Source organism: Vidua macroura, chromosome 8, assembly GCF_024509145.1.
Source record: "Vidua macroura isolate BioBank_ID:100142 chromosome 8, ASM2450914v1, whole genome shotgun sequence".
NCBI classification, from domain to species: domain Eukaryota; kingdom Metazoa; phylum Chordata; class Aves; order Passeriformes; family Viduidae; genus Vidua; species Vidua macroura.
The window spans coordinates 16,851,060-16,864,807 of NC_071578.1; the positions used below are offsets into that span (position 1 = coordinate 16,851,060).

A 13,748-nucleotide genomic window follows, 5' to 3' on the forward strand; every position below is an offset into this window, starting at 1 on the left:
ATTTTTTTTTCTGGTATCCATGAGAAAAAAGTAAAGTACGTATTTGTTTTTACACTTCTTCACCATGAAATTTAGTGTTTCATTTGGATTAATGCCATCCTGCATTAATAATGCCATCTGTATCAATGCCCAAGGGGGAGGAAAAAGAGGGATCTTTTAGCTCTTTCTATGATTTTAGAGTGAGAAAAGCCTATGCCTACACTGTCTTTGCCACACAGGTGGTTGAAAAAACATGAAAAAAGAAGCAGAGCTCATAGCAAATTTCTCACAGGATATGTGCATTGGATATGGGCAGAGCTTCAGGAAGTACTGGCTGGTCCTGGTCACAGCCTAATCATCTCTCTAGCTCTTCTGGATAACAACAGATTTTTTGGGGAAAAGGCCTACCCCATGGTCTCCTTATCCAGCTGGCTGTGCTGTGCAGATGCCTTTGCTGAGTCAAAATAGTTATGGGGGAGATTTTTAGTATTTACCTTTGTGAAACAGCAACTTCCTAAAAATAGTGTCTGCAGATGAATAAATTACAGTTTGCAGACCCAGAGAAACCAACTTAGATCATTCACTCTTCTTTCCTCCCTTTGCATGTACTCCCTATACTTTCTGAACTGAAATAAAACAGAATACAGAAACTCCATGCCAGTGTCATAACAGACTCCTGTAAAACTTCTGGGTTACAAAAGGACACAAGGTTTTTCTCCAAATTCATCACAAACATAAATTTGTCTCTGATTATGAAACTTCAGGGGGAAAGGTGCATTCAAGGTTTTTGCTTGTCTTTTTTTTTTTCTGTTGGTGTTTTACTTACTCTCTTCTCTAAAATTAAACTCAAACTTCTTTTATATTATATGCTATATACCTATAATAAACTGACAAAAAAGAGAAAAAGTGTTTTCTTATCCTATTTGCAGCCAAGGAAATATCTATCCTCCAGCCCAAAGAGGACGACCAACTATGATGTAATGTAATTGCAAATTTGCATCAATGCTTTTCCACCCTCACTGGTACTATTGGAATCGAAGGAGATATTTGTTAAACATAGCTTGGATAAAAATCCAGTGATATCTTACTGCCAATGAAACCTGATGAAAGGGGAGAAATAGCTTTTCAGCAAATTTAATGTGAAGCAGATTTATGCATTTCCATTTTAATTGCAAAATGTTAAAATCAAAAACAAAACCCAAACCAATAAACCCTCTCCCCCCAAAGTTAAAACATAAAAGGGTTATTTTTTTCCAGATAATAGTGATTTTAAAATTCTCCTCAAGCTATTTATAACATTATAGTGGATATGACTCCAATAAATGAGAGAGAGGCTGCCTGAGTGCATATCCTATAACAGAGTTGTGACACACTACTGTTTTGCTAAGAGATTACAAAATCAATGCTTTGTGAAAACATTCTTGTATTTTAAAGCAAAATCCATCCAATTCTTTATCACCTTGATTCCCTGAGCTCCTTTTTATTCACAAGAAGCAGGAATCTCCCTCAGGTAGAGCATCCACTTGGGCTTCCTCCAAAGATATCACAGGCCAGCTTCAGTGCCAGTAAAGCAGAGAAGCTCATTTTCATTTTTTTTTTTAGCTCCCAACATGTTCTGACTGGCTGAAAATGATGAAAGAGTTAACAACAGGCTGGCTGACATGACTTAGTTCTGGGAAAACAGGGGGAAGAGTTAATCAAAGCTTTATCAAGACAGAATCAGACAAGTTACATAGAATGGATGCCAATCTGTAGGCCTAGGTGCAAAGAAAACCTTTTTTTAAAAGTGTCTTTTTGCAGAATTAAAGGTCTGGTTTAGAGTAGCATTCATGCTAATGCAGTTTACTTGGGTCTTGCCAAAGGCATTTCATTTCATGGCATATGTTGGTATGATTAAAAAGCATGCATTGTATGGAATTAAAAGGATGCATTTTGGAAGAACTAAAAGTTGGCTCACTGACAGATTGCAAAGTGGTGAGAGTAACGAGTGGAACTATTTCCAGCAGATTCCCACAAGGATCAGTTCCTGGTACAACATCGTTTAGCATTTTCATCACGTGTCCAAACAATGATGTAAAATCATTGTTAACTTCTTGACAAAAGTATTGAAGAGAAATATATTAGACAAATAAAAGTGTATCCTGCCTTTTATGGAAAACCAACAGCTAAAAAGAAAGATGAGGAAATAAATGCATTTCTTGCAATATGCAGTTATATACTGCTGTTGCACGTGGATATATAAAGGGTGCACACACACACTGCAAAATAAACAAGCCATTGCACACTAACACATCACTAATCCAGGAGGAGTAACCTGTGGTTGCTGCTTCTGTGTACCTTGGTTATGAATTTATCTTTGACTGCACACATGTGGAACAGTCTGCTGGCTCAATAACCTCTTAGGTGCATTACCACTCCTCGCAACTGATTTTTTCATACCTTCCTTACTTAGAAGCAGGAAAAGGACAACAGGCAGCCAGGCACAGTGGCATCCAAGGGCAGCATCTCTGGGTGCATGGACACAGCCAAGGCAGAGTGCTGGAAAATGTAAGACAGACGAGTTGGGCAATGACGCCACTGAAAAGACGACCATCGCATGCTTGACAGGAGGTGGCAATATCATTTTTATCACACATGATACTTTCACACTACCATTAATCACTTAGAAAAATTAATTACAAACATTCCTTAATCTAGTCAGTTCAATTTTGGTAGCAGGGAACAGGGTGTGCCACAGTTCTCTGCCTGTCATGCTGAGCTTACTGTCCTTTCGTGTTTTCTCTGCGGAGGATTTTTGTGACAATATCCAGTTGCCTCACACCTTGCAGATGATTGCTCGGCCTTATCCTTCAGTGGAGTGGCAAGAGTTTTTTAGATTCCTGTTACACATCGCCCACTGACCATCTGTTATTACCACCTTAACGAGAAATCACTTGATGAAAGGTGATTGAGTGGTTACTGTCCAGTACAAGGTTACAAGCTCATTATACTACTTCGCCTTCAATATTAAGCAATAGTGATAAGCCAAGAGTCTTAGCTGATACAAACTGGTGCATTTCTGCTATTTCAATCGTGTTGCCTTTGTTTACATGACGTTTAGCTTAAAAGCATTTACTGTTAGGTTAATTTAGACCCCAGTCTTTGGTTAAAGTGGGTTTCTGGGTGGCACTATTTCAAAATAGAAACTTGGGATAATCAAGGAATATTCTATTTTTTATTATTCTTTTAGTCATCATGGATGGGATGCTTTAAGGATGAATAAACAGTGGTGTTTTGGTAGCACTCATGAGAATTGGTTTCTGTTTCCCCTCAGAGCACTGAGGTTTCCTGTAAAGCTACTCTAGCTCTGGATTTATGTACCATTTGCAGAGGAAGATCTATCTCCTTAAAGCTTCCACATTAGGGAAGCTTCCACACTTGCTGAGCCAGTTTTATATCTCAAGCTGTTAAAAAAAAAAAAAAAAAAAAAAAAAAAAAAAAGGGAAAGCAAAAAAAGGGAAAAGTAAGCTTCAAAAAAAAAAAAAAAAGAGTCCAGAGGAAGTTCACAGTTCCTTAAACAGTTTTTGTTCTAAAAGCAAACCTCTACATTTCTCTTTCTCCATCAGGTCTCTGCTGTCATCTGTTTCCACTAAACTAGAAGCATTCTATGCAGCCATCCTGTTAGAATTGTGGATTTCAAGACAATCTCCCAAATAAAAATCAGAGGACTGAACAGATTGAGATAAGCTGTTAGAACACAAGAAAATGCCAGAGCTGCCTCTTGTCACAGAGACATTTAACAGGAGTACAAAACTGCAGTGAAAAAAAGCCTGGCAGTGTGATTCAGAACATACCACTAGGGGGGAATGATAGCATTGCTGTACTTTAGAAAAAGATGTTCTGAAAGGTTGTGTTGCTAGCACATACTCTATTTCAGTTCTGGGACTCATTCTCTAATGTCATATATATTCTGAGTGGTAAGGAACCACCTGATGTCCAGCTTCATTTCAGGGAAAGGGAGGGCATAGGTATGATGGGCACTAGAAGACATGTTTGGATGTACTCGGATTACTGGGGGATAGTTCAGAGGAGAGACACCTTGAAAGGTCAATGTCAGGAATGCAGCATGCTAATGATGCTAATGGTATAAACAACACCCGAGACAGGTCTCGATTTGGTGAAGCACTTGTGTACATGTTGTGCCTGAAGCACCTGAGCTGCTGCATTCATTTCAGCCAGGTGACCTGAGTGCCTCACAGGACAGGACTTCCAGGCATTGCACTGTCACAGAACCAGTGTGTCCTGGCATTTACCCACACGCTTTGAATGCAAAGATTAGTGCCTCTTCCTCCTATAAAACTGCCTTCTGCTGGTGATCATTCTCCTGATTCCAGACCACTCTGGTTCATAGCACTGAATCCTTTCCCAAAGGATTCAATAGCCCTTTTCCCCCAAAACCCACACATTATCTGCATGTATTTGTGTGTATCTCATCTCATCTTATCCTAAAAAATAAACAATCACTTCTGGACCTCTATTCTCTCATATCCAGAAGGAAAATATTGCCTGAGAAAACAGTATTAAGTTTCCCCCCTTCTTTTTTTCTTTTGCATAAACGTAATTTATTATTTGGCTTAAAATAATTGACAAGGGTCCAAAAAAATTGCAAATCTTACTGTTTTGATATCTTACACTGATTGCAGCTCATCATGTCATAGGCCCTTTTAGCACCAGAGACATCATTCTGATATAGTAATCCCTTCAGAGAATTCCTTCCAACAAATATAGAAGACTGTCATCATGATGAGAAAAAGCCTTTCCCCTAAAAGTGTTTATCATCCAAGAATAAATAGCAATGAAAATAATGGCTTTTTGAGACTTGAGAGGTAACAATCCATTTACCAGGAAGATAGTGCTATAAGCATTGTACATAAGCCATTTAGCCTTTCCAGTGTCTTACAGTCATCTGAATGTCAATTAAAGAAAAAAAGCAAGAAGAAGATGAAGTTATAATGCTGCATCAACAGACAGCTGTCCTAGTGGGCACTGGGAGCACAGAATGGCTCGCATTGCTGAGCAGTGCAGTCATTGCCAAAGGAATGATGAGCTCACATTTCATTCTGATTGCCATACTGTGGTGGGACTGTGGGGCTCTCACCCTTCCTGGCCCAGCTGACGCCCCTCGCTGCCTCGACACCAGATCTGGCTCATTAACGTGTCTGGAATGAGCGTGAGCCACCTCTCAGCTGGCAAGCACAAGGGGCATACTTGGATTCCCAGGTTGGAAGATTATCTCATTCAAGCACAGTTCTCCCAAAGATATATAAGTGCAGTGAGCGTGGTGGTCCCTGCAGAGCTGCCCTGAGCCCTGGGAGGTTTCAGGCACACAGGAGCACAGCCTCTGATCACCAGCAAATATGACGATGATGATGAAAGTAGAAGAGCTGGTAGGTGCAACCTTCTTTCATTTACTCACAATTAATTATCTTCTAGACTGTCATTGGACCAGGCAGAGAAAGAAGTCCTTTGTGGATCACTGATTTAGCAGGTTACCAGCACTGCTGTGCTCTAGGTGCAAACCCTTATATACTGTTATATTATATTATATTATATTATATTATATTATATTATATTATATTATATTATATTATATTATATTATATTATATTATATTATATTATATTATATTACATTATATTTTAATTTTCATTTTAAGTTTTCCTTGGGAAAGGGTCTCACCACAGATATAACCATACAGCTGTTTGGATTTGGCATCACAGCACAGTTTACCAGGCAAAGACCAACCAAAATGTAGCTATTTATTTGACTCTGTCCTTGGTTTTAATTCATATATATTTTTAGAAGCCAGTGATCTTATGATCTCACTAAGTAATTCCTATATCATAAGGGACTGGGACAACATACTAATGCTTGGAAACTACAGTATTTTATAACACTAAATTAGCAGCTTAATAATACTATTGTTTCTAGTAATAAACTAACAGTTCCTACAGCCACTACTGTTCATGATGTAAAAGTCTTTGAAAAGTTAGGTCTAGACCACAAGTAATGGGACATTCCACTGCAGGATTCAGACTAAGAATGTCTGATCTGATGGAGAAACTGGGAAAACGAAATATTCAGTAAAGGACTGCACTTAATATCCCCGATGGTTTGCTTAAGATACAACTGCCCAAGTAGTTCTAGGCCACATGAACCACTCTCAAAATACACATCTGCCTCTGCTAAGTTTAACAAGTTATCTCTTTGTGCACACTTAATTGGCACCAGAAATATTTCTGAAAACTATTGAAAGCTGTGCTGCTGCACAGCACCACATAGCTTCTGCCATTCTGCTATGAATGGGACTTTGGCTGACAGCAATGGATAAAACCAGCCTTGAAATCCCTCAGCAACCCAATTTAACTGCATGGGAGATGTGCCCCAGGCAGCTGCATCCCCAGCTAACCAGGCACAGGCAGAATGGCCTGTCCTGGCTGTCACACAGTGAGAGAGGGCAGGAATGAGGTGCAATCAGCCCTAAGCAATCCATGTTTCCAGGTGGTGGCTGCTGCAGTCAGGAATTCACTGATTATATTATATCATGTTTGCATTTACAGGTGACTGGGAAGAAGGTGGATGATAAAGAGACTGGCAGCTTCCTCCCTGAGGACTTCAAAAATGGAGAGTATGAAGCTGCAGTAAGATTAGAGAAGCAGGAGGACCTAAAGACAATCCCTGAGCACTCACTGACCCGAGGTGATCTGGCTTATGAGAAGGAGAAAAAACTAGAAGCAGAGGTAGGGTTTTCTGCTTGGATTTTTATCATCATGTATGCATTTCCTGCTGCAGTCCTTGAAGTTTTGCCTCTAAGTTAGAAATACATGGTGAGCTAGAAAAACCCTTGGGAGACCACCATGAAAGGAGGCTGGTCTAAAGTCCACTGAAGACCACGGAGATGTGCTCACCTCTGTAGCCTGTGGGTGCAGGCAATAACAGTTGAGGCAGAACCTAAAGCACCCCATACTGTCTGCCTGAAACCCTGAGAGCTCCTCTGCCCAGGGGTCAGCTGCTGCTGGCTGTCAGTGGGGGGGAGCAGTCAGAGCCAGAGAGACACCTTCAGCTTGCACACCTAATGACTGCTACCAAAAATAACTAACCCACAAAAGATTGAAGAGTGCATTTCTGAAGCCAGAAGCCTTAATTAACATGAAAAGGTTCTTTTTATGAAAACAAGGCATTACACTTACTAGCACATTTGGGAAGAACAGCTACAAATTAAACTCATACTAGTCTACAGAAAAGTACCAATTTCAATTCCTGGAGCACAATTCTCCCTAGATCCTTAAGTACTGGTGTTTGTTTTTCCCCCAGTAACAAAGTAGCAGGTTTTTTTGTTTGTTTGTTTTGTTGGTTTTTTTTGTTTGTTTGTTTGTTTGTTTTTTGTGAATAAGCAATCAACTGGCCTAAAGATTTTAAGTGATTTGGTAATGATAAAGTTTAAGTAGCAGGGGAAATAAGACCTTGTTCTAAAACGTGAAGAGTAAGAAAGTCCGTCTCAGAAACATTTGAATAAAAATTACTTCTTAAACTTCAACAGAAACATTACTGGCTACAGAGGCTTTTTTGCATTCCTTCAAAGCAGGTTCCTAAGAACTTATTGGGTTTCCAGTTATCCACAGTCAGCATTATTATTTTCCAGTAGGCCAATGACCAGCAGACCAAACCACAAATGCAGAGAACAATAAAAAGAAGAGGTGGAAATAACTTGAGTAAGAATTCAGTTGACAAAACTGTATACCATCTGACAGGGTGTCACCAGTGTATTCACCCTTAATCACACCATGGGACAGACTCTGTCATCTGTATTCACCCTGAGTCAGCCCCTGTTTGTGAATCTCCTGAAGCCAGGGACACCTCGTGGGATCTCAGTTCAGGCAACACACCTGCCCTTGGTGTCAGCAGTGCCCCACACTGGCTTCATGCCCAGATGCTTTTTACAAGCAGGTCCTGCTCCTGCTTTTTACAAGCAGGAGAAGCCCTATCTGGAAAAAAAAAAAAATTAAAACAATTTATTTCAAAGTTCATCCAGTCTTAGTTGAATTCAGCTGAATAGTATCACATTGCTGTCCTGCCACTCTGAAAAGGAGAGGTGGTCACACAGCTCAACTTGCTGCTTTCCCTGATTTGTTCCAGCTGAAGAAGAAGAAATTAGAGGCCAGGTCAAAACTTGAAAATTTGGAGGATCTTGAAAAAATTATTGAGCTGAAGAAGAAGAAAAGATGCAAGAAAGTGAAAGTGCCTGTTTTAAAGAAACCTGAACCAGAAGTTATTGTAAGTTACTTCAAAGTAGCTTATTCTGGGAAAGGATTAATCGGGGTTTGTGCCACACACATTTATGTTCTCCATATTCTTTCCTTCAGACAGGACCTGTGGATATTCCCACATTCTTCAAAGCTGCCCTGGAGAATAAGTTGCCAGTAATAGAAAAATACCTGTCAGACAAAGGGGATCCAAATGTCTGTGATAAGGTACAGTCTGCTTCCTAATGCAAAGCCTGCTAGAGAAGAGAACAAAAATAACTTTTACCATGAGGTTTTGTAGATTCCACCCTCATGAGAGGCAAAAAGGGGTGGGGGAAAGTAAATAAATGCTGGAAGTTTTGTACATCAAGTTTTCTAGAGGCCACTGAGACCCTTCAAAATCATATTACCTCAAAAGAGTCTATATTTAAAAGAAGACTGTTGGTGCCCAGGAGAACCTGATTTTCTTTAAAAGGTGATCTTCCAATGCTATGGAAATAGAGATAGGAAATTTTTCTGCAGAACAACAGAAGTAAGTGGCTGCCCTCATACTCCATAATGCAGGACCTGCACTTTCAAGACACAGTGTAGCATGTTGGATGGGGAACTCAACAGGCATCATTTTAAATCTGGATGCCATATTGCAGATACTTTCCCATCCTTTAAAATGCTGGGTAGGCAGCTCTCAGCTATTAGGTTGCCACTAAAATTTAGCAGATTTCAGGTCTCAAAAGTATTAGCTCTTTAAAAGGACCCAGCATGGAGTATGTATTTGCCATCATCATTAAAGATGTTTTGTGCCATATGTAATATCTAACTTTGCACTGTTTCAATTGCCAGTACAAACGCACTGCGCTGCACAGGGCATGCTCTGAAGGACATCTAGAGGTGGTGAAAAAGCTGGTGGAAGCTGGAGCCCAGCTTGAACAGAAAGACATGGTATGCACATCCACTCACACCTCTTCCCAAAAGCTGCTCATTGCTTTATACGTGCCAGGAGAACCATTTATAGAAGTGCTTCTTACAGAGGAGGAGTACTAAAAGGCCTTGCAATGTCTTCGAAGTTTATCCTTAAAATAACATTGTTGAGAAGAGGTTTCAGGAGGGAGTGTCTGCCTCCCTGTGCCAAAATGGTTGTTGGAAACCACAGGAAGTGCTGGCCAGCAGAGTGCCACAAGCAAGAAAGCCTGGGGTAGGGTAGGAGAGCTGAGGTCAGGCTCCCACCTCAGCCTGCCGGCAGGTGCTGGCAGCGCTGTGCCACGCTGTCCCCCGGGGTCAGCACGGGCACCAGGATTTCAAGGCTGTGCCCGGGAGAGCCCCCTGCTCCTCCGCAATGCCGGCCACGAGGGCTCCCGAGTAGCCACAGCTCCTGCAGCTGCTCCTGTGCTCGTTTCCCTTGGCCGAGCAGCTGGCCCTGGCCAGCCTTGCTCCCCTCGCTAACCCGGCGGGGCTCACAGAGGGCGAGGAAGAGGAGGAATGACGAGTGCGAGCATCAAGGGACTCCTTCCAGCACAGCTCAGGGCAGACGCTGAATCTTGTAGAGGAGAGGGGTTTTAATTCACTTTGTGGACTTGCATAACTTGGGGATTTGTTTGTTTTGTAAAGAGAACTATTCTCTCCCTTGAGCTTAATTTTCTATGCATTTTAGAATCCAAAAGGCATTAAATAAAAAATATTAACTAGCACATACCAGCCACATACCTGGCTAAAGGTAACTTCTAAGCTCAAGGAATAGACAAAACACATCCTCTCTCACAGCAGCATTGCCAAGATCTCTGTCTTTAGGAGTAACATGCACTGAATATGAAGAATGAGAAATTCACAGTACTGTAGAAATTAGGGCAAAATAAGAAAAGCTGTTACTAGAAAAATGTTATTTTTTTTTACTAGAAACTGTGATCACTGTGTGATGACAGTGAAGTGCTCTAGGTTAAATCACATAAAATTAATTTGGATTAATTTAGAAATTTGGTTAAAATAGTGGTTTTTAATATAATGATGTATTAAAATACTTTTAATTTCGTTTTCCTATTAAAGCTTCATTCTACAGCTCTGCACTGGGCATGCCGGGGTGGAAATCTGGATGTTCTGAAATTCTTACTGGACAAAGGAATAAACATAAATGCAAGAGACAAGGTACGTGCTTCTAGAACTCTGCAGCTTTTTAAATTTGTGACGAAAAGCTGACCCTTGCTCCCAGTAGATGATTTCTGGCAGCTGTTTCTGAAGCCGCTCTCACCTGTTCCATGCCACTGACCATCTCCTCCCCTGCCCCTCAGCTGCGCAGCACGCCCTTGCACGTGGCTGTGCGAACAGGTCGCTACGACTGCGGGGAGCACCTCATCGCCTGCGAGGCGGATCTGAACGCCAGAGACAGGGTAAGCAGCAGCGCCTCTCCCCCGCGGCTCCCCCAGCGCGGCGCTGCCGCCCGCCCGCCCGCGGAGCCCGGCCGGCAGCGCCGGCACTGACGCTGGGCTCCGCCGCTCTAGGAGGGGGACACGCCAATGCACGACGCCGTGAGGCTGAACCGCTACAAAATCATCAGGCTGCTGATCCTGCACGGAGCAGATCTGACTCTAAAGAACTGCGTGAGTAATAGCACAAAATCCAAGAAATTTTAAAATGCTTTAAAATAAGTTTCCCACCAGAGCAAGGTTTCAAGACCGGGAGAGACTATTTTGAACAGGCTTAATTAGATCACTTCAGAGCGAATTAAAGCAGAGCTGAGACAGGGAAAAAGAGTAACTTGGGGGAGGTCAGGGAAAAGAGGAAAACCCAGTACCTCTTTTGAAACCAGAGCCCACTATCTGCTACTTAGACAACATCACACCTTTCTATCATTTATTTTAATTACTCATATCATGAAAAGATGTAATAGACCGGACACTTACTCTGCACAACTCCTGGGCTTCAACCACCACTGAGACAACAAAGACCTTAGCTTGTAAGAGAAATATTTTTGTTAAGCCCACAGGTGAGGGCCAGCCCCAGCACTACAGCTGGAGGACTGGCTGTCAGCCTTACTGCCAGCCAACAAATCCCTGTGGCTGAGCAGAGACAAGTCCCACACTTGGCTGTGCTCAGAGCCATTGCAGCAGCAGCACTGCTCGAGCTCTGTGACCACTTGTTAAAATACAGCACTTAACAGACCTTTTCTCCCAAATCCAAACCCAACAGCAGTAGCAGGGGTTTTACCATTGCCACTCAATGTTTTTGACTGACAATCAGCCAAAACCCCAGGGGACAAGGAGGAAAGCAGTCACTGGAGCACTCTGTACTCCCTACTCTCTGCTCACCTCCCTGAAGTGTGGCTGCACCCAGCATTATCCCTCAGAGTATGGCAACTGTGGAAGGTACAGCCCCAAAGGACAGAGACTTGCCCTCCCAGACTTTGTTTGCACACAAAAGTTGGTCCTACTTAATTCCTGTAGTTCATACCATAATTAAACTCTTCTCTAAATTCTACATTAAATGGAAGAGTGTCTTACTAAGATTGCACCTAAATACATTTCTAATCACTTGAAACTAGAACAAAAGGAAGACCTGCATGTTCTGCTGATCACAGCATTTGCCTAAACCCACTGAAACCCAAGCAGTTTTCATCATGGGTCTGAGCAGGACTGGGACTAGATCTGTACAGCAAAAGTACACTGACCCCAGGGGTGCAAGAGTAAGTCTAAGCCTGTGTGTGCAGAAGGAATCCACATCATGCAGGTGCTGAACATGTATTTAGGAAAAAACAAGGACTTGGCCATCAGTGGATGAAATTAAATATTCCTCTGTTTCTTTTAACCAGGAAGGGAAAACCCCCATGGATCTTGTTCTTCAGTGGCAGAATGGCACCAAAGAGATATTCAACAGCCTGAAAGACAATTCTAAAAAGAGTGCCCATCTAGGTAAATTCTGAAGAGAGAAACCAGACCATGGTCTTTTTGCTGCTTTGAAATGCTTCCCACAAACCTGGACGAAAATGTCCTTGAACATCTATTGAAAATATTTATGGCACTGGATTATTTGAGGTGCCTTCACTGAAAACTGCAAGAAACCTGCAAGAAATTATTTTAGAAGAGAGGTTGAGTGTTAAAATTCCACTAGCTCTAAAATGGCTTTATTTATTTATATTTATTATTTATTTATTTAAAAGTAATTTTAAATTATGTTCATTATTTAAGCTATTTTTTTTAATAGATGCAATTGGTCTAAATGCAATTTTTGCCAGCAACATAAATCCTTTTGTCTTAAATGGCAGAATTTTCAACTATATTAGCAAGTTTTCTCAAGCCTTCCAATAGCTCTAAATAGCAAATACTTGCAACTGTTGCCTGGTCTCACTACTAAAATAACCTGTGAATTGAGTGGCGGTATGTGGAAGAGCACAGGAAGAAGGTATACCGAGGTGCCAAGTGGATTTAATGAAGCAGTTGAGCAATGGTGTTTACACAGGGTTTGGCAATCGTGGTTGATAACGAGCTCGAGGACAGAGCTCCAACCACCATGTACCTCTTTGGACTGAAGGGCTCAGATATAATGTTGTGAAGGTGAGAGGAGACTGTATCAGGGAAGTGAATTTTTTAAAAACTAGACTACTACACAATATGATAGAAGAATGCAAAATCTGATTATGTATATTTGTAAATTTGTACTGCTTTTTCTGTACATTTTGAACTGATCCATTTCAGATTAAATTAACTGAGTGGTTCTTTTTACTTGCTGGAGTGGATGATGGAGTGGTGAGCATGCATGGGGTAATTCTGTCTCTCTTTAAAGAAAGTTCACATCATGTCTGCTATAAAATTCTTAAAAATGTAGAAGAAGTCTCAGCTGCCAAGAGCAGCCATCCCTTACACTACCTCCCTGCCACTGTTAGATAAACCCCATCTCACTTATTTTGTTAAATGAAGGCACATGTGAAAACAGAAAGACAGAATTTCAACTAGCTAGTAAAACAAAGTTACAGTTCCATTACCGAGTTTGATTTTAAAAATATAATTTCTTAGTTAGTCACTACAATGTGGAGCACGAGACAGCTCCATTTATCCAAGCCAAGAGAGATACCAAGTCCTGTTAGGAAAGGCAGACACTTCTCCCTTTGCTTTAGCAGAAGGACAACCTTCTGTGCTGCCAGCCAGGGCATGATGTCCCATTTCATAGAATCACAGAAGAGTTTGGGCTGGAAGAGACCTTTAAAGCTCATCTATTCCAACCCCTCTGCAATGAGCAGGGACCTTTTCAACAAGATCAGGTTGCTCAGAGCCCTGTCCCACTTGGCCTTGAATGCTTCCAGGGACAGGACATTTACCACCTCTCTGGGCAACCTGTGCTGGTGTTTCACCACCCTCATTGTAAAAGACTTTCTTGTATCCTAACTAAATCCACCCTTTTTTAGTTTAAACCCATTATCTCTTGTCCTATCACAACATGTTGTGATGAAAATTCTGGAGAAATCTTATAAGTCCCCTTTAAACACTGCAAGGCCCCAATAAGATG

The 13,748-nt window shown here is 41.4% G+C and overlaps 1 protein-coding gene across 1 annotated transcript; it reads left to right on the forward strand.

Annotated features, from left to right (window-relative positions):
• The first annotated feature begins 5,319 nt into the window (after nt 1-5,319).
• On the forward strand, nt 5,320-13,001 carry ANKRD1 (ankyrin repeat domain 1). The gene is made up of 9 exons (XM_053983885.1): nt 5,320-5,405; nt 6,579-6,758; nt 8,155-8,292; nt 8,382-8,489; nt 9,102-9,200; nt 10,299-10,397; nt 10,541-10,639; nt 10,751-10,849; nt 12,058-13,001. The coding sequence occupies exons 1-9, from the start codon at nt 5,376-5,378 to the stop codon at nt 12,166-12,168; spliced, it is 963 nt and encodes a 320-aa protein (XP_053839860.1). The 5' UTR covers nt 5,320-5,375; the 3' UTR covers nt 12,169-13,001.
• The last annotated feature ends 747 nt before the right edge of the window (nt 13,002-13,748 follow it).

What these genes read in the sequence shown, in the direction of transcription:
- ANKRD1 (XM_053983885.1), top strand. Translation starts at nt 5,376, where the DNA reads ATGACGATGATGATGAAAGTAGAAGAGCTG. An exon ending in AGCTTGAACAGAAAGACATG is followed by an intron (nt 9,201 to 10,298) that starts GTATGCACATCC and finishes TTCCTATTAAAG; the next exon opens with CTTCATTCTACAGCTCTGCA. An exon ending in ACATAAATGCAAGAGACAAG is followed by an intron (nt 10,398 to 10,540) that starts GTACGTGCTTCT and finishes CCTGCCCCTCAG; the next exon opens with CTGCGCAGCACGCCCTTGCA.